The sequence below is a fragment of the Aythya ferina genome (genome assembly GCF_964211825.1).
Source record: "Aythya ferina genome assembly, chromosome: 14".
Classification (NCBI taxonomy): Eukaryota; Metazoa; Chordata; class Aves; order Anseriformes; family Anatidae; genus Aythya; species Aythya ferina.
In genome coordinates, this window is record NC_140312.1 from 3,007,912 (window position 1) to 3,029,723 (window position 21,812).

The 21,812-nt window shown below is 56.0% G+C and overlaps 1 protein-coding gene across 2 annotated transcripts in view; it reads left to right on the top strand.

The window, feature by feature from the left end:
- JADE2 (jade family PHD finger 2) overlaps positions 1 to 21,812 on the top strand; it is a 59,868-nt gene that overhangs the window by 22,454 nt on the left and 15,602 nt on the right. For both annotated transcript variants that reach the window (XM_084535712.1, XM_084535711.1), the window contains exons 5-8: positions 7,203 to 7,372; positions 15,169 to 15,380; positions 18,535 to 18,702; positions 19,482 to 19,598. In XM_084535712.1, the coding sequence (XP_084391838.1) occupies positions 7,203 to 7,372; positions 15,169 to 15,380; positions 18,535 to 18,702; positions 19,482 to 19,598 (667 nt within the window). The remainder of the gene's footprint in view (positions 1 to 7,202; positions 7,373 to 15,168; positions 15,381 to 18,534; positions 18,703 to 19,481; positions 19,599 to 21,812) is intronic.

Genomic DNA, 21,812 nt, shown 5'->3' on the forward strand with positions numbered 1-21,812 from the left:
GATTAACCCAACCCTGGCAGTGCAGCCCCACGGGAGCCTCCTGGACGTCTCCCCCCGCGGCTGCCCAGCGCGGGGAGGGCTCGTGGCGGCGGCGGCGTTGCTCCCGGCGCTGCAGCGACCAGCACACGGTGTTCTGCAGCTCCAGGCCAGGCTGAGGCCGGGCTTCTTCCCTCCTTCCCTCCTTCCCTCGGCCGCCGAGGCGGGCTGGCTGTTGACTCATCGGCAGCTTCCCTTGGGCTTTGCTGCAGAAGGGGCAGGCGGGATGCTGCAGCGGTTTGTGTAGCTGTTGGAGCAGCGCTGTTGTTTTAACATCAGCTGCCTTCTCTTTTTTTTTTTTTTTTTTCCTTCTATTTTTTTTTCATCCCCTCCGGCTCGTGGTGAAAAATGTGTGAGCTCAGGGCTCGCAGCCGGCCCGGTGGCAATTTTACAAAGGGCTGCTTCTCGGGTCCCCCGGCCCCGCTCTGCGGCTGACCGTCTGGAGGCTGTGCTCCTCTCCAGAAGTCCGGGCACGCTTCCCTTTCAAGATCTGAGGCTTGGGTCTGATCAAAAGGAACACAAACCCCATCTGCGCCGGGCCCCAACGTGGAGGCCACAAGCCCTGGGGGATGTGAGTGGGGAGAGGAAGGCCGGCTGGCTCCGTGGCCGTGGTGGGGATGGAGACAGCCAGGCTGACCCGGGGCTCAGGAGCTGGCCCACGGCGCTTGCTTGGTGGAGAAGAGCAAAAAAGAAGCCCCAAATTCCCCATTAGTGAAACCTCAGCGGGCTGCCTGTGTGACGCTGCTGCTGGGAAGGAGAGGGTTGAGTGCTGGTCAGCTCACACAGCCCCACAGGGGGCTGCTCACGCCCCGTCAGGTCCTGCTCAGCTGGGTTCGTGTCGGGAGCTGCAGGTCTGGTGGAGCTGTGGGATTTGGGGTCTTTACTTCCCATTACTTTTGGTCGTTTCGTAGCGTGCAGCTGGGCAAAATAGTAGCAACTCTGATCGCTGCTGCTTGCAGCTGTAATTAAATCCCCTCGTGGTGATCAGTGCGCCCAGCGTCCACGGGAACCATACAAGAAACTCGCTCTCGGGTGCTCCTCGGGGAGCTGGGAGGACCAGGACAGGGGGAGCTGCGGCGGGCACCTAAATCCATGGGATTTAGGTGAAATTCGCAATTCTGAGGCGAGCCGAGGCAGTGGAGGCAGCGTGCCCCCGGTGTCCTACTGGAGAGGAGCTGGGAGCTTTGGGTTTTTTTTCAGTGCGTTTGGAGAGGCTCTGAGAAAGGCAGCAGGGCACGGGTGGCTTGGCAGCAGCGTGGATGGTGGAAGGGCCGGCAGACGGATCCCTCCTGGCGCTGTGCTGCTCAGCCCCGTGCCCTCACCTTCCCTGCGAGCCCCCGGTGCTCAGCTCCCTCGGCAGGAGCAGGGGTGGCCACGAGGATCCCGGGCTCATGGCCCCGCAGGGCTCGGAGCCACGGCAGGTGTAGGGCTCTGCTCTCCGGCAGTAGGTGGATCCAAAGCAAAGTGGGGCTGTTTGCATTGCTGAAATAATTGTGGAAGCATTATCTGGCCGGGCTAATTAACTCCAGATGCTTTAACGTTAGTAGTTTGGCTGGAGCTGCGTGAAGAAGCACCGGGTTTGGTCCTTTTTATCTCGAGAAGACGCACGCTCAAGTGTCCCTGCCTTTGCTAGCAGCGATTCCAAGACTTACAGGACCTGGATGGGATGGAGAAGAGCATCGGTGACCTGTGGCTGTGTCTGGCACACAGCCCTGGGCTCTGATGGTGAGGAGAAGGAGGGAGAGGTGCAGGGATGCTCCAAGTGCACCAGAAGCAGCGTGCACCTTCTCCTCGCAGCCCAGATGCCACCTCTGGGCTTTTTGGGGGGGTCCCGGCGCTCTGTGCGGGGCTCTGCAGCTCTCCTGCTGCATCCCAGCACTTGTTTACCGCCACTCTCCCCCTCTCTGCTTAGGAATTATTTTCTGGGCACCGACTCGGAGCCGAGACCTAAATAATTCATCTGTTGAGCTGAGTCTCGGCGAGGTTCAGCCTGGAATATGAACGTGAGGAAGGCAGGGGCATCAGCGCGCTGCTCTCTGCCCGGTCTGCGGGGTATCGGGCTTCTTACACGGTGATAAACAGCTCAGGAAGGAAATTGGAAAAGCTGCCCGGGTTTACCAAGATGGCTGTTTAGTGCCTCCCGTTCCCTTGTTTTCCTCTCTTTAACACATCAAAGAGGAGTGAATCACTTTCCCCTTAGAGGACTGCTTTATTCCAGGGGCCTGGCAGGACCCACTCTGGTCACAGGCTGTTGCTGGAGGAGGCTTTAGCTGGAGAAGGGGCAAGGGGGTGTTTTTCTAATTGCACCTGTTAATTGCAGCTCGGAGCGCCAGCTAAATTTCTCTGCGAGTCTCCGAACCTGCCCGCAGCCTGCGAGGGGCCACCCCACCCCACCCCACCCCATCCCTTGTGCTTCGTAAGGAAATGGGGTTCTCGGGGGGGGGGGGGGATTTGCAAACCCAGGCAGCCAGACCCAGATGGGGCCAGGGAGCCGAAACCGAGGATTTTCCCTTGCAAATGCTCTCAGGGCCGATGTTTGGAATCGGCTCTGCCTGGAAAGCGCCGCGAGCCCGCAGCAGCCGAAGGGATGGCGGGGGGGCAGCCGCACCGTGCCAGGCTGGTACCTCCCTGCCAGGGGACACCGGGGTCCCTGCCACCTCGGGGGCGTCCCTGGCACCTCGGCGGGGTCCCTGGCACCTCGGGGGGGTCCCTGGCACATCAGGGGGGTCCCTGGCACCTCGGGGGGGTCCCTGGCAGCCCTGGTGCAGGACCCCACGCGATGCGCATGGTGCGCAGCCACATTACGTCAGCTGCAGCCACCCTCACTGGCTGCTGGTACCCGGAGGGCAGGACGATGCTGCGAGCAGCATTAACCCTTCCCGAGCACCCGGGGTAGCACAAAGGGACCTCGGTGGCGCCGAGCGACGGCCACAGCGGTGTTTGTGCAGCTGGGGGGGGGATTTCTGGGGGGGGGGGGTTGTGGTAGAGGAGCTTGGCACGTCTTCCCGGGGCCAGATCCAGATTCAGAGCTGCATCAAGCGTTTTGCCATGCCGAGGGGGTTGGAGCAAGCTGTTTGCTCGAGGCAGAAGGAAGGATAAGCTTTTTAGGGGAGGTGACAAGTGAAAAGGGAAAACGTTGCAGTCCTGCACTGCAGTGGAAATTCGGTGAGCCGGGGACCCCAGGGTTTGGGACCTCCGTGGGTCCACCACGTGCAGCAGCAGCAGCAGAGACAAACTGTGGGGTTATATGGGGCTGTGTGCTTGAGTGTGGATGTCCGAGGCAAAGGTTGTTACCTGCAGCAAGTTTTTTTTGCCAGGACCATGCTTGTTACAGGAGCTGACACCAGCAGAGCCTGCCCGTGGCAGCCGAGGGTTCCCATTCCCCACCTCTGCCCCCCGGAGCTGATCCTGTGCCCGCAGCCCCTGTTTTGTACACGGGCACAATTTTGGGTTTGCAGCAGTGGTTGCCAATTCTTGAGGGGTTTTGGCTCCAGCAGCCGGTCAGGAAATCCTGCAAATCCTTATTTTTCTGGGCACAGCGGGGCCGGCTGAGAACAGGGCACACATCCCGTGGTGGGTTGGGAATAACAGGTTTTGGGGACAGCAGCTCCTCCATGGGACCGGCCACCTCCAGGGCTTCAGCTCAATGCCCCAGGTTTCACTTTTGCCCTCTGATTTTGGGTTTCTTCCCATCCTATCACCTGTGGTGCCTGCAGCATCGTCTCCTGAGGGCACAGCCACCCGTGGGCACCAGCACCTGCCTCCTGGAGGTGCTGGGAAGCCGCTCGCCCAGCCGGTCCATGCCATTTTCAAGTGGAAAGAGGGGCAAAAGCTGGTCCCGGGTATGCTGAGGATCCCAAATCCCTGTGTGTGTTGGCAGCCCTCATCACCACGAGCTGTTCACCCCCTCTGCCCCTCTCCCCGACACCAGCAGGCTCCTTCCCCAACCCCTCACGCCCCGCTCCGCCGTTCAGCAGCGCCAGCGCTTACAGAATCTGTGAGCTTAAGTTCATAAGAAGATTGGGCATCTGGCCCGAGGAGCCCGCGAGATGCTGTTTTAATAAACAGCGAAGGAAAATTGTCCCTTTAAATCGCAGAGCGCCTTTTGGAAGTTGGAGTGTGCCGCAGGAGAATTCCCCCGCGAGCAGAGCTGGCAGTAAGAGCGGTATCAGCATCCTCTGAAGGTTGCTGGCAGAATTATCTTTCCACTGACTTTCCTAAGCTGATTTATTTATGGACACTGGACCAGACTAATTTAGACTGGAATGTAGGTAGCAAGAAGAGGACTGACTAAAGCCTTCGTTGTGATAAAACGGAGCGCTCTGAGAGCGAAACGCTGCTCGGGATGGTTTATTATTTCTATCTGGTATATTAAAAGGGAGAATGTAGAGAAAAAAAAGCATTCTCCCTTCAGCCAGCTGAAGCATTCAGTTTACAGAGATGATGAGCCATGGGAATTCGCCGAGTGTGTTTTATTGCTGCATCATCTCCTGGGATGGATGCGATCCCCGGGAGCGCTGGGGTCCTCTTACTCCTTTCCCTCGAGTGCCCTTGAGGCTCGCTTGCAGCCTCGTGGCCTCGGGCTTGTTGTGCTGTTCAGCCCGATCCCAATTTTCACCCCTCGTTGAAACAAGCTCCGGATGGATGCCGATCCTTCTGAAATGCCGTGCCTCTGGCTGGCTGAATGGGGGTGACCCTGGGACACCAGCTCTGGCCGGGCGAGAAGAGGCTTCTCCTGCAGCTGCGTCCCCGTGGTGGTGCCGTGCGGGGTCTGCAAGGGTCCCACTCTCATCTCTGCCATCTCACCTCAGTAAAGGGGGCTTTTTTGCCCGGGTACACCCCCAGGCCCAGCGCAGAGCTGTCCACTCAGGGTGTTTGAAAGCTGCCGGTGCAGCACCGGTCAGCTCTGCGGCCGTGCTCCTCGCTCCTCCAGCATTTTCGTTTCCTGCTTCAGCATGGTGTGTTCTCTGCCCACCTTCCCGCTTTGGAGCGCGTGAAGCATTCCTGGGGCCTGCTATGAGTCACCCCGGCCTCGTGATGCTTCCCGTTCCCAGCCAGGGGTCACGCTCGGTGCTTTCTCTTCTCTCGACACCCCCTGCGCACCGCGGAGCCTCTCTGAGCCTCAGGAGCCTGCCTTGTCTGGGTGTTTCCTGCCACATCTTGCTACACGAAGCCGTTTCTCTGTGCCACCACCCTCTCATTTAGGGTGAGAGGTGGTTTGGGGCACCTTGGGGCACACTCTTGCCTGGTAGCCTCTTTGAACTGAGCCTGGAGATGAAAAGCCAAAGCAGCAAAACTCTGTAAGAATGGGAAAAATCCCCCAGAGATGCCCAAAGTTCCCTTTGTGCTGTGGAAATCTCTGCGGGGCTGGCCCCAAGGGTGGCTGTAAGGCCAGTGCCTGGTGTGCCCAGGGCCTGGTGCTTTGCAAAACCGACCTGGAGCTGGCTCACGGAGGGAGGATTTCAGTTCTGCTGGCACCAAGGGCCCCGGAGTATTTTAGGGGGTTGGGAGCTCTTGGAGAAGAGTCCTGAAGCTCGATAGCAGCACGCCTGGTTTCAGTGTTATTACTGCTGTCTGCATTAAATACAGGCTTTCCCGAATCCCCAAGCCCTGTCCTAGATTACAGTCGGCTCATTTTAAAATCTGGGGACTCAGAGATGTGTTTTCCCGGCCTTATTTTCAGATCCTGAGCTGAGGTTTGGAGATGTCCCTGGGGCCTTGAGGCATATCTTTATTTCCAATTTGCTGGCGGGGAATGTAAAGCAGAAAGAGGCTGATTGCTTTGCCGAGGGTCAGGCAGCAAGCAGCCAGAAAAGCTCCACGACCCCAGCCCCAAAGGCTGTGCGGGTGCAGGAGCAGGGCCGGACCCTCAGGCTTTGCCCAGCCGGGTTTCCAGGCACAGAAGCCACCGGGAAGGGACGAGGTGGAGCAGCACGTTGCTGTGCTCCTATTTTCCTGCGTGTTCCTTTGCAACGTTTTCCTGTGTCCCCACGCGTGCTGTCGCAGCGCTCCAAGCCATCGCTCTGGCTGTCGGGGGATGCTCTCCTTGCCAGGCATCCTGGTTGTGTCCCAGCCAGTCAGTGGTAGTGGGAAAAGTGTCGTGGGGAAAGGGAAGTTACTCATAATTGAAATAATTCGGAAGGATGACGGATGGAGAAGGGGGATGACCCTTCAGGGGGATTTTTATTATGGTTTGCCAAGTGGCGGTCCCACAGCCTCGTCATGCAGGTGCTGTTGTGGTGTGTGAGCGGGGACAGGCTCTCCGTGTGGCTTCACGGTGGTGAAACCAGGCTGGAAACATCCAGCCCAGCCACGGCTCCTTGCAATATCCCAGGCAAGGGGCTGGAAGCAGATCCTGGTGTCGGAGGGGCCGGGCACGGTGCCTCGCTGGGCTGGGGAGCCCGTGGGAGGGCGGCTGATTAGTGGTAGGGGACCAATTTGGGGGAGAGGAATAGGCTGAGGCAGGCGGAGGCAGGGGCCAGCGGAACAACCCCTTGATTCCCAGACCAGTGAAAACAAATTCACCTGCATCGTGTGCTCAGGTGCTCGTTTAAGCCTCCGCAGAGGCACTTTGTGGCAGCTTCCCCCATCAGCGCTCCTTGAGGTGCTGGGGGCCGTGCCGACCTCGTGGCCATCGCCGTCGCGGTGCTGTGCAGCTGGAGCAGACAGAAAACTCCTAGCCCATGGGAACCCGCAGGCATTTATCAAAGTCAGGAGTGGATATTTGTCTGCTTTTACATGTTTTTTTTCTCTTGGACCGCAGCAGAACTGTTCCCGAAAAGCTGAGCCCGAGCCGTTTGTTTTGGTGCCGTGTCCTGTTTACCCTGGCACGCAGCGAGCCCTCCCCTTCTCGTGCGCGGCAGCTGCACAGCCCCGCTACCAGCGGCGAGAAATATTTTCCCTCTGGGGGAAGCAGCCCCTGACCTCTCACACACCCCAGAGGTCCCCTCCTCTTCTCTAAGACCCAGCAGTGGACGCTCTGCAGGCACTCGCTGCTGGTTCCCTTCCCGTTTTCAGCAGCTCCTCGCCTCCCTCCCGCCTCAAGATGTGCTTGAGTCAGGCTGTCGGTGCCGTGACTGCACCCTCCGTGGCAAGAAACAGGCTCCCAGGCTTTTGGGAGGCTTTTGGGAGCTGTGGCTCTTTCTCAACCTCTCCTTTCCTTCCAGGATCATTCCCCAGCTGGAGAACTCGCCTTCGCCGGTTTCGCCGAGCAGCCTGCCCGGCTCGGAGATTTCGGAAGCCACGAGGACGTACTTGCAGGGAGTGAGCCGCTACGACCTGGACGAGCTCGATGCCTGCTGGTTGGAGCTGGTTAACATGGAGCTCAAGGAGATGGGTAAGCACCACGGCCATTTCTCCTCCTGCCTGGGCTGCCTGCAGAGCGGGCACGAGGACTTTTAAGTGATCTTGTGGCAGAAAAGGCCTTGAGGAAGCAACCTCTGTTTGGCTCTCCAGAAGAGGTTACGCAGATTGCACGGGGTCTTGAGCGCTTTGAATTGCCTCTTGCTCGCCTTGGGGCTTTGGGACGTGGTGAGAAGAGCAGAGCAAAGCAGACGGTGGTGGAGCAGAGCAGCGTGCAGGTGGCACAGGGTCCTGCAGATCCAGGGCACTCACAGCTGGGCTGTTGGTGACCGTGGTCACCTGCGTGCTCCCTGCAGGACGGAGCTGCTTGGTCAGGGCAGGCACCACGACCCCAACTCGTCCCCCCTGGGCTGACCAGATCTGCAACTGGACAGGGGGAGCCAGAGAAGAGAGGTTTCCCACTCCAAACCTCAGATTCTCTTAAGTGCTGCTCCTGGGTTTTCTCTCCCTTCCCGGCTGTCTTTAAATACCACAGCATAATGTTGCCAGCTCTTATACGACCGCACATTTTTACATCCATTAGTGCTGGGTGCAGGTAACTGGGCTGGGAATTTGGCCCCCGGCGCTTTGCTTAGCATGGTCTGTTGGGCAGATAGCTTGGCACAGGCACTTGGGCGTGCGGTGCTGCCAGACCGTGGAGGGATTTTCCAGTCCTTGGTAGGGGAGGGCTGCTGCCGTGGGGTTGCTGCTGCACAGGTACGAGTGACAGAGCGATAAAACATTCGCATTTTGAGCGCAGTGAAAGCTGAAACGTGCCTGCACGGAGCCTTACTCCCGGCTGCAAAGGTCTTCGAGGGTGGCACAGAGCACGTCAGCGAGTGCTGGAGCAGACAGGATCGTGCACTGCTGGAGGGGATGGAGCTCGGGGTTGCGGAGATGAAATCCTCCCTTCTAGCCACTTCCCCCTTGCACGAACCTCATACGTCTCCAGAAAGGCAAGCGGGCAGAGATTTGGCTCCTCCGGCTCCGGCGGGTTAAATTTGGCTCGCTTTATTATTTCTTCAAAGTATTCACTTACAGACGCAGTGCCTTAAATGGTTTTCAGATGGGGAGCCTCCGCGCTGATTGATCGCTCGAAGGCTGAGCCGAGCCCGGTGCCGCCGCATGGGGGGGAAGCAGGCGGCGATGCTCGGGGGGCCAGATGTGTGCTGGCCGCATCCTTCCCCTGCTCGCAGGTACCGAGCCGTGGCACCAAGAGGCTCTTGGCTCTGCCAGCAGCAGCGCTGGATTTAGGGTGGATTTATGGGGGGAGCCTGAGCATCATCCCAGCCGCCGGTGCCCAGTTGGGTGGCACCATGTGCCTGGGGGCGTGGAGCAGCCACCGATGCCCTCTGCGATTTTGAGCAAGCTGCATTTTAGTTCCTGCAGCTCCCTGCCATTTATCAGGCTGTAAGCTTTCACAAGGACGGTCCTTTGGGGGTGTGTGTACAGCACCGGGCTGGATGGGACCACGGTGTCTGATGAAGCCCCCGAGTCCTCTGTAATAACCCACCGCAGATGGCAAGAACAAACCCCGGGGGATTGCAGCAAGGAGGCTCGCTGTCCATCAGCAGATTCTCCAGTCCATTTCTGTTGCTGAAAGAGCGCTGTAATTGCTGTCTGAGCCTTAAATATGCTGGCAGCTTGGGAAAACTGTTTGCTGTGTGAAATCCACTGTGAACACCGCAGCCCGCAGCAGCGAGTGAGCTCACCCCGTCCCCTGGTGTCCCCACCTCTCCACCAGGGCTGGCTCCGGAGCACTTTCTGCAGGTTTTCACCTGTTTCACAAAGGTTTTGGTTTATTTTTTTTTGCCCAGGTGACACGTTTTTCTGTCAATATAGCTGATGGGTTTTGGTGTGCGTAGAGGAGAGGTGTTGGAGGTGGGTCTGCCGAGGCTCTGTACTGAGCTCCCTCGGTCAGAACAGCAAATCCATCACTGGTCACCTCCTGGGCCTTGCTGGGCTGGAGCCTCAGCCTCCTCGGCATCGTACAGGGACGGATCTGTGCTTCTGGTCTGCAACAGGGCGGGGACGTGGGGCTTGTGCCCTTCAGCACCTAATCCAGAAGACCGAGCGCGCACAGGTTGGCCTGGAGGTGGCCCATAAATAGCGCTTTCTCCCGGAAGCCCTCGCCGTTAACGACACGCTGAGATTTCCAAACGAGCTCTGCTAATCTCCGAGATCATTAACGTGACTTAACTGGGGAACGGCTGCCTGGCCTCCTGTTCGGAGCAGTCAGAAGTTATCTCCCGGCGTGGAGCAGGAGTTTACATTCCTCCTGGGCGTTCGGCTGAGCCGCTGTCATTGGGCAGTGCCTGGGCACAGTGTGTCATCCTGCAAATATTCAGTGGCAGGGAAGGAGCCTGATCTCTGACTGGCTCTGGAGGGGTGGTGGGGAGGAGAGCTGGAAAACACCTATTAGCTCACCCCGAGCTGTGCTGCTCCTAGCACACAGCACATGCCTTTTCCAGTCCGTTTTAGGTCACCCCCGAGATGGAATTTTATCACCGGGATCAGATAAAGCTCCAGATAGCTCTGGTGATCCGCAGCCTGCTGCTGCTCCCTGGGTGAGGTGGGCAGCCTCTCCCGCTCCCAAAAGCAGGAGCTGCTCCGTGTGAAGCTTGCAGTGGCTTTCACCCCTGCCCGCTGACGTGTTGCAGTAGCTGGGGGCTGTGCCTGGGAGAAAGGCACTGCTGGAAGGAGATGAAATCAATGTCTAAGCAAGCCTAAATGTTTTATCTGTTGCTGCTGCGATAGGAGACGGTGAAAGGAGTGGGTCTTGAAGTTGTCTGAGTGAAACCCCGGAGCAGATTTATGCACATGTCACCCCCGGCAGCGCAGAGGGAAGCCATGCCATTAAGTCTTCATTTTTTTTAAATTAAGATTTGATGCTGTATTCGGCGATCTCCACTAAACCCAAAGCTGTTGTAAGAGTGGGGCTAGACAGACTTCAAAGGCCTGGGCCGAACGATCCCTTTGCAGTGATCGGCACTTCATAAAAACACACGGAAAATCCTCAAGAAATTGCTAAAAACGGTGCCGGAATCAATTTTGCTGAAGGCAGAATACGAGCTTCTCAGTCTTCCCTTGACTTAATCCATATGGTGTATGCTGCTCACATATGCCCACCACAGTTTCTATCTTGGGAGCTGGAGGTGTTCCTGTTATTTTATGGCAGGAACATGCAAAGGTCACATTTATTGCTTTTGAAGCTCCGGGGGGAATTCATCACCGCATACTTGAGATCTGTCTGTGTGCTAATTAGATCATACCTCCCTCGGCGGAGGTGAGGTTGGTCAAGTAGGCACGGAATAAACCCAAGGCAGTGCAGGAACCCCGGGGAAGCCACTCTCCTCTGAGCAGAGCCAGATATATGGGCTGGAGAGCCAGGAGGCCAGAGGCTGCCCCAAACCAACACATCGTTCCTGATGGTGTTCAGGGTGCACCAGAGGCACCTCTCTGAGGTAAAGCAGCGCCCGGGGGGCAGATTTGGGGCTTTTCTCAGCCACCCCGGTGGTGTCAGGGACAAGGATTCGCCTGGCTGCTGCTGTCCTTGGGCACTCCTGGGGGGACCATTTGGGGTAAGACAACCAAATTGTAACCCAGGCTCACACAATGGTCCAGATATGATAAAAGCCCTGGCCTTTAAGTTATCTTAAAGCAAGGAAAGCCAGAAACACTTTCAGTAGTGGCTCCACAGGCCGTGGGGCAGAGGTGAAAACACCCCCAAGCCTCTGGAAAGAAACCTGAGGTTATTTAACTCCTGCTCAAAGCAAAGCAGCGCTGAGGGGCGGAGGAGCAGGGCTGGAGATCAGCAGCAGCACGGTGAGCTCCAGGCGTGTTGCTGCCACCTTTTCCAGCCCTGCCAGCCTCCCTCAGCCCCTGGCAGCAATTGCAGCAGATCCCGGAGCTCCTGCGGGTTTGCTGCCGGCTGCAGCGAGGAGGCTTTCAGCAGGAGCGCTCCAGGACAGCGCTGTCAGCGCGGAGCATCACTGGAGGGAGACGGCAGATCAGAAAGTGGCTTCTAAAACATTTTGTCATCATCTGAAATTCGAGAAATAATTGATGTCGGTGGGTGGCACAAAGGGTGATAATTGGTTCCTGTAAATCTCAGTGCATTAGCAGGCTGGGTTTGTAACAGAATAGCTGCAAGTTTCACTGCCTGTGTTCAGCTCCTGCAGGCTGTATGCTGCTCTTGGGTTCGCTGGTCCCAATTTCTGGTAAGGCTCCGTTTATAAATAATGCTGATAAAAGATGAACGTGGTTGCCACATCTCCCTGACGTGCCGTGGGCAGGGGCTGCAGGCTCAGGACAGCAAGGCGCTGGCTGTCCCTGGGTGAGCAGGACCTGGCAGCCGTTTGCTCTCAGTTTTTCAAAGAGACGGACCAACATCACCTCACAAGTGCTTTTTTCCCCTTCATTTTTCTTTAAAAAGGAATGGTAATTTTGCTCCTGTACTTTTTTTTTTTTTTTTTTTTTTTTCCCAGAAAAATAGACTCGGAGGTTTATAGCTTGTGAATCAACTAATGGCCCAGCCTGCAGCCCTGATGATTGTTTGTTCATGAGCTGTTTTATCTCCAGGTATACTCCACAGGCTAAAAGGATTTATTGTTTCAGTAAATTGATTTCAGTGGAGTGCAGTTTAGTCAGAAATAGGTCTCTGTTTTGTGAAAGGTGGCTCTCCAGCTATTTTTTCTCCCTGCACTGAGTAGGCTCAAACCGGGATAAAGAGTAGCTGAGAATTCATTTAGCGGGAGAATATTGCTCCTTCATGCCACATAAATTACAGTGCTGCAGAAATAATTACACCGGAGGACGGCGTCGTGTGCAGGAGTGTGCCTGGGGATGCTCGGCTGGGCCGGGCTGCGCCCTGCTCGGGGGCGAGGGAGGGAGCCCAGGGAGGCTCCTCTGGGTGCTGGGCCACCCCGTGGGCTTTGGGGAGGTGGTCCCGGGGTGGTTGGTGTCTTCCCAGGGCTGATGCTGATCCCCAGGGCCCTCAGGAGGCAGCAGGAGCCAGGAGGGAGCATCACTTGCTGGGGGAGAGGATGAAAAGAGGCTCATCCCCGAGGTTTGGACGGTGATAACGAGCCAATTCCCACTTCTGTGCCTCATAGCCAATAGCCTGAGAGCCCCAGCTTCATAAATGCCTTCCAAGAGCTTTGTCTTCCTCTGTCACACCGGGTGCCACCTCTGTTGGGTGCGTTTCAGCAGCCTGGTGTGTCCCCCTGCCACCCGTACTGAACCCCTATGGGCTGGGAGACCTGCGGGGTTCGGTGAGCTTCACGGCCACGTCCCCACATTATAGTTGTTCCTATGAAACGTGGCCTGTGGTAGGCACAGAGGGGTTCTGCAGGGATCCACACGGAAACCAGTCACGGTTACTGGGTCAGCGTTGGTGGCAGGAGGGCCTGGGAGGCTCCTGGAAGGGGCACTGGGACGCGGAGCCTTCTGTTGTGCTGGTGCTGGGAGCATGGCTTCACGTCATGATCATAGCAGTAAGAGATGAAATCCTCACCTCCAGCCATGTCCCTCCTGATCAGAAACTGTGAGAAATCAGCAGTGACATTGCCCTTCTTCTGGGGAAGCCCCCAAAAAGCTTCGTTTTCTCCCCCACCTTTTATACAAGACCCTGCCATACCTTAGCCAAGTGCAGACGCCTTTCTCTTGCTCAGCCCTTCAAGTCCACAGCCCTGGTTTTGGTCTCAAGGACACGGTGGTGACCTGGGGCTTGTTCCTTGGTCTTCTTCAGCTGGAGTTATCGGTGTAGCCAAGGTCTGAGTCTGGGTCTTTGCCCGTCGCTCCCAGGGCAGGTAATGGTGGCACAGCTGGGTACAGCACGGGTGGTGTTTTGGTGGAGTGTTTCTTGTTTTTGCCATTTGGCCGGCCACAATCAATACGGACAGTGTTTTCTCAGCCAAAAAAATGACAATTTTATGAATGGAGTTTAATAGCCGTAACTTTCTATGATGCAGAAAGAGATAAATGGAGCTCGAATGGAAAAAGAACTTCACCCTCAGGCCCCATTGTTCAGTGTTTCATAAGCGATTAATCGCTTCATCCCCATCAAGTGCAATTGTCAATTCAATAAGCTCCGAGGTATCCTGAATGGCGCTTGGCAAACGAATTCCTAATGTAATTACATCTAAACGGAGTGTGAGAGCGTGTGAGCGGGAGGAGGCAGGGATCCATCCTCCTCCGTGTAGCGGCGGGGCGAGCATTGCCTTGCGTCCGACGCGCTTGAAGGCGGCTTCTCTGCACCTGATGCGGAATGGGAGCTGTGCAGGAGGCAGGTTGGTGTCTGTGGGGTTTGTGCTTTCCACCAGAGCCTGAAATATGGAAGGAATGGGATATGAAATAGGAGATTTGATGGGATTTGGACAGGGTTTGAAATGCTGGCTGAGAGCTGTATGCTTTAACGCTGGCATAAAGTAATGAGACGAAGGCTTGGGTTGCTCCTACAGCAAGGACATCACGGTGGGGAGTTTATAATGGACACCACCAAGGCAAAAGCCATGGTGCTGGCATCCCGGTGCAGCTCCACGCTCCTCCCCAGCTCCTCCAGGAGCCCAGGGCACCGTGTGCGGGTTGGGGGCTCCGCAGGGCTCCACGCTCACTGCTGGGGCTCGTGGCTCCCAAAACAGGCCCGGCCGGGCCGCTCGGCGTGTTGCAGCACGGCAGCCCCGGCGCTTGAAAGGGCTGCGATAGGGAGCAGCGCTGCCTGCCCGAGATGGGATCTCAGCCCCGACACAGACACGTGAAATGCCAGGCTAGACGTCTGCACAGACTTGTCAAGCCAAGGGAAACCCTGCCAAGGCGAAACGTTGGGGAAGATCTGAAAGAGGCAGACAATGGTGTGCTTGCTTGCCGCTCTCGCCTGCGGGTCTCTTTCCCCCTTGACAGAGATTTTTTGGCGGGTTGGTGGCCAGCAGGGAAAGGAGCAGCTCCATGGCCTCATCCCACAGGGGAGCTTGCCCCTGAGCCCAGCGAGGCTCCTCCAACACTCCCTTAATACCTGCTAGCACCACTACATCCTCAAGCCTTGCTTTCCTGCTCTGTAACCAAGACATTGCCTCCTGTAGCCTTACAAGAAGACGGGTAGCAGGTCACAGGACAGTGATGTGTGGCGGTGGCACAGCGTGACCCTGCTGGATGCTGTGCTGATGTTGTGCTGGGTACAGGATGCCACGAACCCTGCCGAGGGAGTCCTTGCTGCCTGGGGGGGCCTGGAGCACCCTGCCCTTGTTATAAATATGCACAAAGTGTGAGGGCTGCACGGCTTTCACTTGTTTCCACTAAAGGTCCTGATACAGGAGCAATAAAACACAGCACAGCAGGTCTGAGCCCCTGCCCCGGCTCTGACCTGGTGCTACTGCACCCAGGCGGTGAAAAACCTCTTGTTTGTCCTCAGCTCCAGCCTTTGGCTTCGGTTTTACAGTTCCATTCAATTGGCCTTGTAAGGGTCAATTTTCACAGTCTTCACAATTAAAGCATTGACTTGGCGTTGCCAGAGCTTGTCTTGAGCCCTCGCTGCGGAAAGCATCTCTGCAAAACTTGTCTCCTTGAACATTTAAGCTGTCAGACCTAATTATCCGCATTGGTTCAGCTGAATGGCTTTCGTTCCTCTCAGCCAGCAGCGATATTTCGTTACTGTCTATGAAACATAAACTGTAGCCCGCGTTAGGAGCGGACCTTTTCTGAATCACAGATCTTATCGCTGCTGTGGATTCGGAGCTTTGGTTCGAGCTGAAGGCTCCGATGCATCCCCGTCCTTCTCTGCCTTCTGCCTTGCAGAAAAGCCCGAGCTGGACGAGATCACCCTGGAGAGAGTGCTGGAGGAGCTGGAGACCATGTGCTACGAGAACATGAACATCGCCATCGAGACGGAGGAGGGGCTGGGCATCGAGTACGACGAGGACGTGGTGTGCGACGTGTGCCGCTCGCCGGAGGGGGAGGACGGCAACGAGATGGTGTTCTGCGACAAGTGCAACGTCTGCGTGCACCAGGTGAGCAGCACGCTGAGAAACACCTCCCGGGGCTTCCCGCGAGCTCGGCGTGCCCCCTGCTCCTTATCCCCTCATCCCTGTGATTTCTTTACGCCTCCCCTTCCATCCGTGCGCTTTTTTTTTCCCTGCCTGCACCAAGCTGCGCCCGTGGGCTCTTCGGCACCCAGGGGTGAGCAGCACGGGCGCAGAGCCACGCTGGCTCTCCTCCACGGCACTGACTGCAGCATGATGTCAGGCAGGAGGACCTTCCAGCTCCACTGGATGCGTTGTCTCACATCACAGGGCTCCTGTCCCAGCCTCCCTGCTGTATGAGCGCAGGGTTTCATTTCACTTCGCTGCCTGGAGGAAAATATTTTATTTTTAGAACTGAGCGTAAACGCTTCGAGCTGGAGGGAATGGGGAAGAGCAGCAGCAGGGAGCAGTGTCTGTGGGCTCTGTGTGCACTGCGAGAGGGGAAGTATTCACCGGGAGGAGCTGAGCAGGCAGTGCAGAGCATCCCTGTCTGTGGGGTCCCGTGGAGAGGTTTTGCTGGGTGTGCTCCTGTGGGGAGCGCAGGAACAGGGCCCTCGGGTGCCAGCATCAGCCCCAGGGCTTGGGGAGCCCGGAGCAGAGCTCCTCTTCCATCTCCTCTCTGTGAAAAGTCTTTGTTTTTTTTTTTTGTATTTTTTCTTTCCTTTTTTTCCTCTATTTGCTCATCCTTTGGGCAGCTTTTCCATCAGCATTTCCTGGAGGTGGGAGAGCGCTGGAGATATGTATAGTTGGGAGAGGTGGGTGTTTTGAATGGTTTCCATCAGTGAATCAGATTCCACAAAATACCAGGGCGATTTGGGGATGGTTTTGGGGGGGGTTGGGGCGTTTGTTTCTAGATTTAACAGCTGCTGAAAGAAACGGGAGATTTTCCCCTGGGTTTGGGCAGCACGGTCAGGTCCAAAGCCCACTGTCTGCCCGTAAGCTGTCAGGGATCCCATCTCTTTACTCTCAAAGCCACAAATTCAGAGCCTCAGATGAGAAGGGCTGCGCTCAGCCACACGTGCTGGGGTTACGGTGCTGGAAGGGATCGCCGCGATCATCTCATCTGCATAACACCAGCCCTGAGACTTGCAATTAATTAATTCCGGCGAAGCGCATCTTGCAGAAAACACGGGCAACCTTCATTTAAAAATTTTCAGGGAGGAGGAATCCTCCCCCCCGCCGCTAAATTGCTCTGGTTCATTGCTCTCAGGGTGGAAATGTCGATCTTGTGTCGAGCGTGGAAGTGATCCAGCTCCAGCCTGGCCCTGCAGCCCTCCCCAAATTCCCCTTCCCTGGCATGGGGCCACGGCTGCGCCCTCCCCGCGACAGGTCCCGACCCGACAGCTCTGCTCTGCATCCTCCCTGGCCTTTGGGCATCCTGCCCAGTGTAAAAAGATAATAAATAAATATTATTTATTTGAATGGGTTAAATAACAGAGAGCATGGGTAAATAACAGAGCCAAGACTCTGCTAGAGATGCATACCTGGGGATAGTTTCCTGCTGGCCCTTGTGTTTTGGGATTGGTCTGCCATGTTATTCTCCTAGGAATACTTAGCAGGCTGGTTTTGGCTGGTGCCAGATCAGGTGTTTTGTAGAAATCTGTTGCAGGGAGGATTTATCTGTCCGATTGGAGGTGCTGGGAATCACACAGTTAAGCCTCTGTCAACCATGTAGACCTGCAGCAATCATAGTACCTCCTTTAATTCTTGATTTTCCCAGTAATCTGTTCACAAAGGGACTTTTCCCCTTGGAAATCACTGCTTTTGGAGTCCATTTATGTTTGGGGAAAGCTAAAGTCATGTTATGAAGTCTTTTTTTTTGCCATGAGCAGGCTCTTTTCCCATGCTCACACACCTCCCTGTGCCCCTCTGCTCCATCCCTGCCAGCACGGGCAGGAACACTGTGCTGGTGCCCTGCAGCAGCGGGACCAAAAGCTGTTCTTTTTTAGAGTAAGCTTCCAAAAGTGGAGCTGACAAGTGTGGGAAGGAGCTCGCAGCCAGCGCAGTGGAGTGGTGAGGGTCCCTATCGGCACTGCCTGCGCGCTGCCTTCTGGACGGGCATCAGAGCCGCCACAGGCAGAACTAATTACATCCCCTCCTAAAATAGTGACACAGGCACGAGCTTCTCCTCTGCTCTCAGCAACACTCGGTGCTGTGAGACTTCCAGCAGCCCTGTTTCGTGGCCAAGGCAGCAGTTGTCTGCCGCTCTTTTAAAACTCTTTAAGTGAAAGTTATGGGGACCTGCCGGCTACAGACTGTCTAGTTTTAGTGGTAGCTGTTTAATACAGTTGTAAGTTACTGCTGAAGTGGAAGGTATTTTATCATCGTCACTACACGACCTAGCTTATCATTTGGCTCTTCCCCAAGTAGGGGAGAGAAGTTTTTATTAAGCCCTTTGGCTGCGTTATCGCAGCAGGTCTGGTGGCTCCGCAGGCAACCAGGGCATTGTCAGAGTCCTTTTGTTCCCTTCTGCCTCCCACTCTCTTGGCCATCGATCTGTCCTCGTGTCCTTTGGCTTCACCCATCCTTCAATGCTCCTCCCTTCTGATTTATATTCATTACTGCCCAGTTTCCCCTTTTTACCTTTACGCAGTTATTTTCGCTTCCCCTTTGGGCCGTGCTGGGTTTTTAACCAGCGTGGCCGTCTTTCTCAATCATGGGGCTGTGGCTTCGCAGCCCTCATCTCCCCACGAGTTTTTCTCAGCGCATTCATCCCCCCGTGCCACACATGATGGGTCATTTAAGAGGCAAGGCTGCTCCCATTTGGGCTGCTCTTAAATCCTCTCTGCAGCTGATTGCAGCCCGTTTGCTCCCCCCGTTTGCCGGCGCCGCTGCTGCTGCTTGGCAGGATACGAAGCACGTTTGTGTACTTAGCATTTAATTAAAGCCCAGGACATATTGATACGGCATGAGTATCCGCGGGACAATAAGGAAGGTAGCAAGGAAGGAAGAATTTAAACTGGCTGCTTTGATTGCAGAGCTGCTTCGTGTCTGCTTTCTGTTATTAGACGCCCAGCTGCCGCGGCAATAAGCCAGCGGTGGTTAAAAATGGCCAGGGGAAGGAGCAGGTCCCTCTGTGCTGCGGGAGGAGGATGCTCGGCCCGGGATGATCGTACTAACCAACTTCCCTCCGTCTGTGCAGGCGTGTTACGGCATCCTGAAGGTCCCCATCGGCAGCTGGCTGTGCCGCACCTGCGCCCTCGGCGTCCAGCCCAAGTGTCTGCTGTGCCCCAAGAGAGGGGGAGCGCTGAAGCCCACTCGCAGCGGGACAAAATGGGTCCACGTTAGCTGTGCCTTATGGATACCTGAAGTAAGTAAGGTGTTTTCCAGCCTCCTCTTGAAAAACCACCGGGCACGGAGCCGTCTGCCAGGTCTGAGCCTGGAATTTCCATGGGTGATCCGAATTGCAGTCGCAGTTTGGCTCACCGAGCCCTGCTGGGGTCAGAGGCACGCTGCCCGTTGGCCACCAGGCCGTGGGTTTAATTAGCAGCCAAGCTGCATCCCATTAAGGGAGGAGGCTGCGGGGTGCAAGCTGCTGCCCTGCTCGCAGGGAGCACCCGTGCTCCCCAAGGAGAGGTGACGTTGGAACAATTTGTCAAGTGTCGCCTTGTCCTCCGGTGGTGTGAAGTGCAAAGAGGAACAGTGGGGAGGTGAGGACTTGCCAGCATCCAGAACGGCAGGAAAGAGAAAATACAAGCTCAGATTGGCAGGCGGGTGGGTACAAAAGAAAGGCCAGAGCATCGTGCTGCTCCCCAGTGTCCTCAGAGCCCAGCACTGTGGGAGAGCAGAGGGGCCTCAGCACCCAGCCAGGGCTGAGGGGCACCCATGGCACCGACAGGTCCCTGGGTAGGATAATGCAGATTGCCTCTGCCTGTCTGAGATACACAGCAACATCAGTTCAGAGGAAACACCAGCATAAATGTTTCCTTCCATCTCCTCCATATTTGTGTTCTTTTTCTCTCCCAAATAGCAAGTGACCTGAAAAACAACAAATACAAACCCAGCCCTCATTCTGACTGCCAGGAGTATCTCCTGGAGCAGATTTGGGACAGTAACAGGTATTGACTCTGTCTTCTCTTTCGTGCCCAGGTTAGCATTGGATGTCCTGAAAAAATGGAACCCATTACAAAGATCTCCCACATCCCAGCAAACAGATGGGCTCTGTCCTGCAGCCTCTGCAAGGAGTGCACCGGGACCTGTATTCAGGTACGTGAATCAGCCCCGAGGAAACCCAGACCCCACGGCTGTGCCTTCAGTGGCCGCCAGAGATTCACGAGCTGTTGGTGGACGAGATCCAGCCGAGGTGTGTTCCGGCTCTGAGTCCCAGGAACAGAGCTAACAGGGAGCGTGAGCCCCGGTCAGACGTCAGGTGGTGTTTGCAGTCATTTCACACACTGAGCGCCAGGAATCCAGATGAACTTTCTTTGCATAACACAGCGATGTTGCTGTAGTGACACTAATTACCGGGACTACAGGCGACCTTGGTTTGAAGTCAGGAACTTGCAGTGGAAGGGCTTGGCATAGCTGCCAGGAACCTGCAACACTCAGGAGATTTTAAAGCCCCAGCATTTCCCAAGCCGGTGGGGTTGGATGTGAGGGGGCCATCAGGAAGCCCCAGGTTCAGGCGGCCCCCCCAAGCCTACCAGCTTGCAAAATAGAGCGTTTAGTGCATATTACATTCCCACATGTTCTCCTGTTTGGCCACACCTAAGCAAACCACCGCAGACATCTGATTTCCTGCTCTTCCCCCGGCAGCAGCCTGCTGGCGAGGGGGCGAGGCTTTCGCATGTGAGACTACAAGCAAGGCGCCTGCGACAAAGCAGGGAAGAGCTTTTGGGGCTATGAAAAGGAGCAGGAGCAGAAGCTCCGGGTCAAAACGGTGGTGAGGGAACACGTGGGGAGCTTTGCTGGGTCACTCAGCAAATTCCCTGCTGCGCCCTGCCCCGGGCAGTCCCTGGGGACCAGAAAGGGATCTGCAGCTGTGCGGTGCCGGTGCCTCTGCTTTCGTTGGCAGCCCCGACGTGGAAGCAGTCTTGGCATGCAGAGGGGGCATGGAATAGCCATTAAGCTTTGAAAAATTGGGAGAAAGTTTTGGACGGGTACCAATCCCAGCTAAGCAGCTCCTGCACAGCGCTGGGAGCTGCGCTGCAGGGGTGGGGGCTTGGGGCAGCGAATTTGGGACCAGAACAGCTGGCTGGTGGCAGGAGGGTGACGGGAGCAGGGCTGCAGGCTCTGCTGTTGATGTGCCTGCCTCAGGTTTCACGCTTTAAAGGGAGCTCTTTAAAAGCAATCCCCCTAGCTCGAAATGAAGCCTCGCAATACTTCTTTAAATCCCCAGCGTTGACTCACTTCTTTTTTGATGGTTCTGGGTGGATCTGCTTATTCACCCTGCCAGATGGAGATACTGTGTCATAGCAGCAACTGCTTTCAAAGAACGGAAGGGCAAGGAGAGGAGGCAAACAGGCTTGGCAGCATCAAGGAGAATTCAGCTTCTCCAAGGCTTCATCCTCGCAGCAGCAGCATCACACGTTAGCAGCACAGTGCCTGGGACTGAATGGATTTGCATTAAAGGTCACCTGAATTGGAACAGGAGCTTTATTGTCCGGCGTGCCAGCAGCTAGCAGTTTATAAGCCTTCATGAGGATGTCCCCACTGTCACACCAGTGCTCTCAGGATGGTTTTGCTTCAAGGGAGAAGGGGAAGGAAAAAAAAAAAAAGCAGGCAGTGCCTTTGTTTGAGGATTTAAGGAGTACATCAGCAAGCTCACCCGTAGATAAATAAACAGGCTCCATCCCCATCGGAGGCAGAGAGCTCTGTTTTGAGAGCTTATGTTTATGGAGCATAGTTCTGATTAGTGCCTGTTTATACAGGTGTAATCTAACCACCTTTGTCAGCGTTTTAGGTTCGTGACACAGCTCTGAAAGGAGAGGGTTGTTTTCTGGTAGAGCACTTAGCTCTTGGCAGCAGGAGCTGATGCTCCAGGTGCCCGCAGGCAGGGGAAGGTCGGCCGCTGCTCCCAGGACGGGTTTTTCCCAGTGGCCGGGCAGAGCTGGGCTTGGCTGACGGACCAAGCAGAGCTTCAGAGGAGCTGTCACTTGGGCAGAGACAAATAAGAAGCGTTTCTGCACAGGCACCAAGGTTTTGTGCATCAGGGTATCTGTCTCCATCTGGATTTGACCACCAAAGCAAACCCATGAAGGGCTCCCTGCACCTCCCCAAGCCCCTGACATTGCTGCTTGCACATCACTGCTTCCCCTGTGTCTTTGTGAACCCGGCGCCGCCGTGATCAAGGCAGAGCTCCCTTGTGCTGGGCAGCAGCGGTACAGCCCCGAACGTGCACTTCTCCCTTCTCCTCCGAGGGGAAATAATGACTTCATGGTGGTTCTTGTGGTCAGACATCGGGAGGTGCCAAAGAGCGTT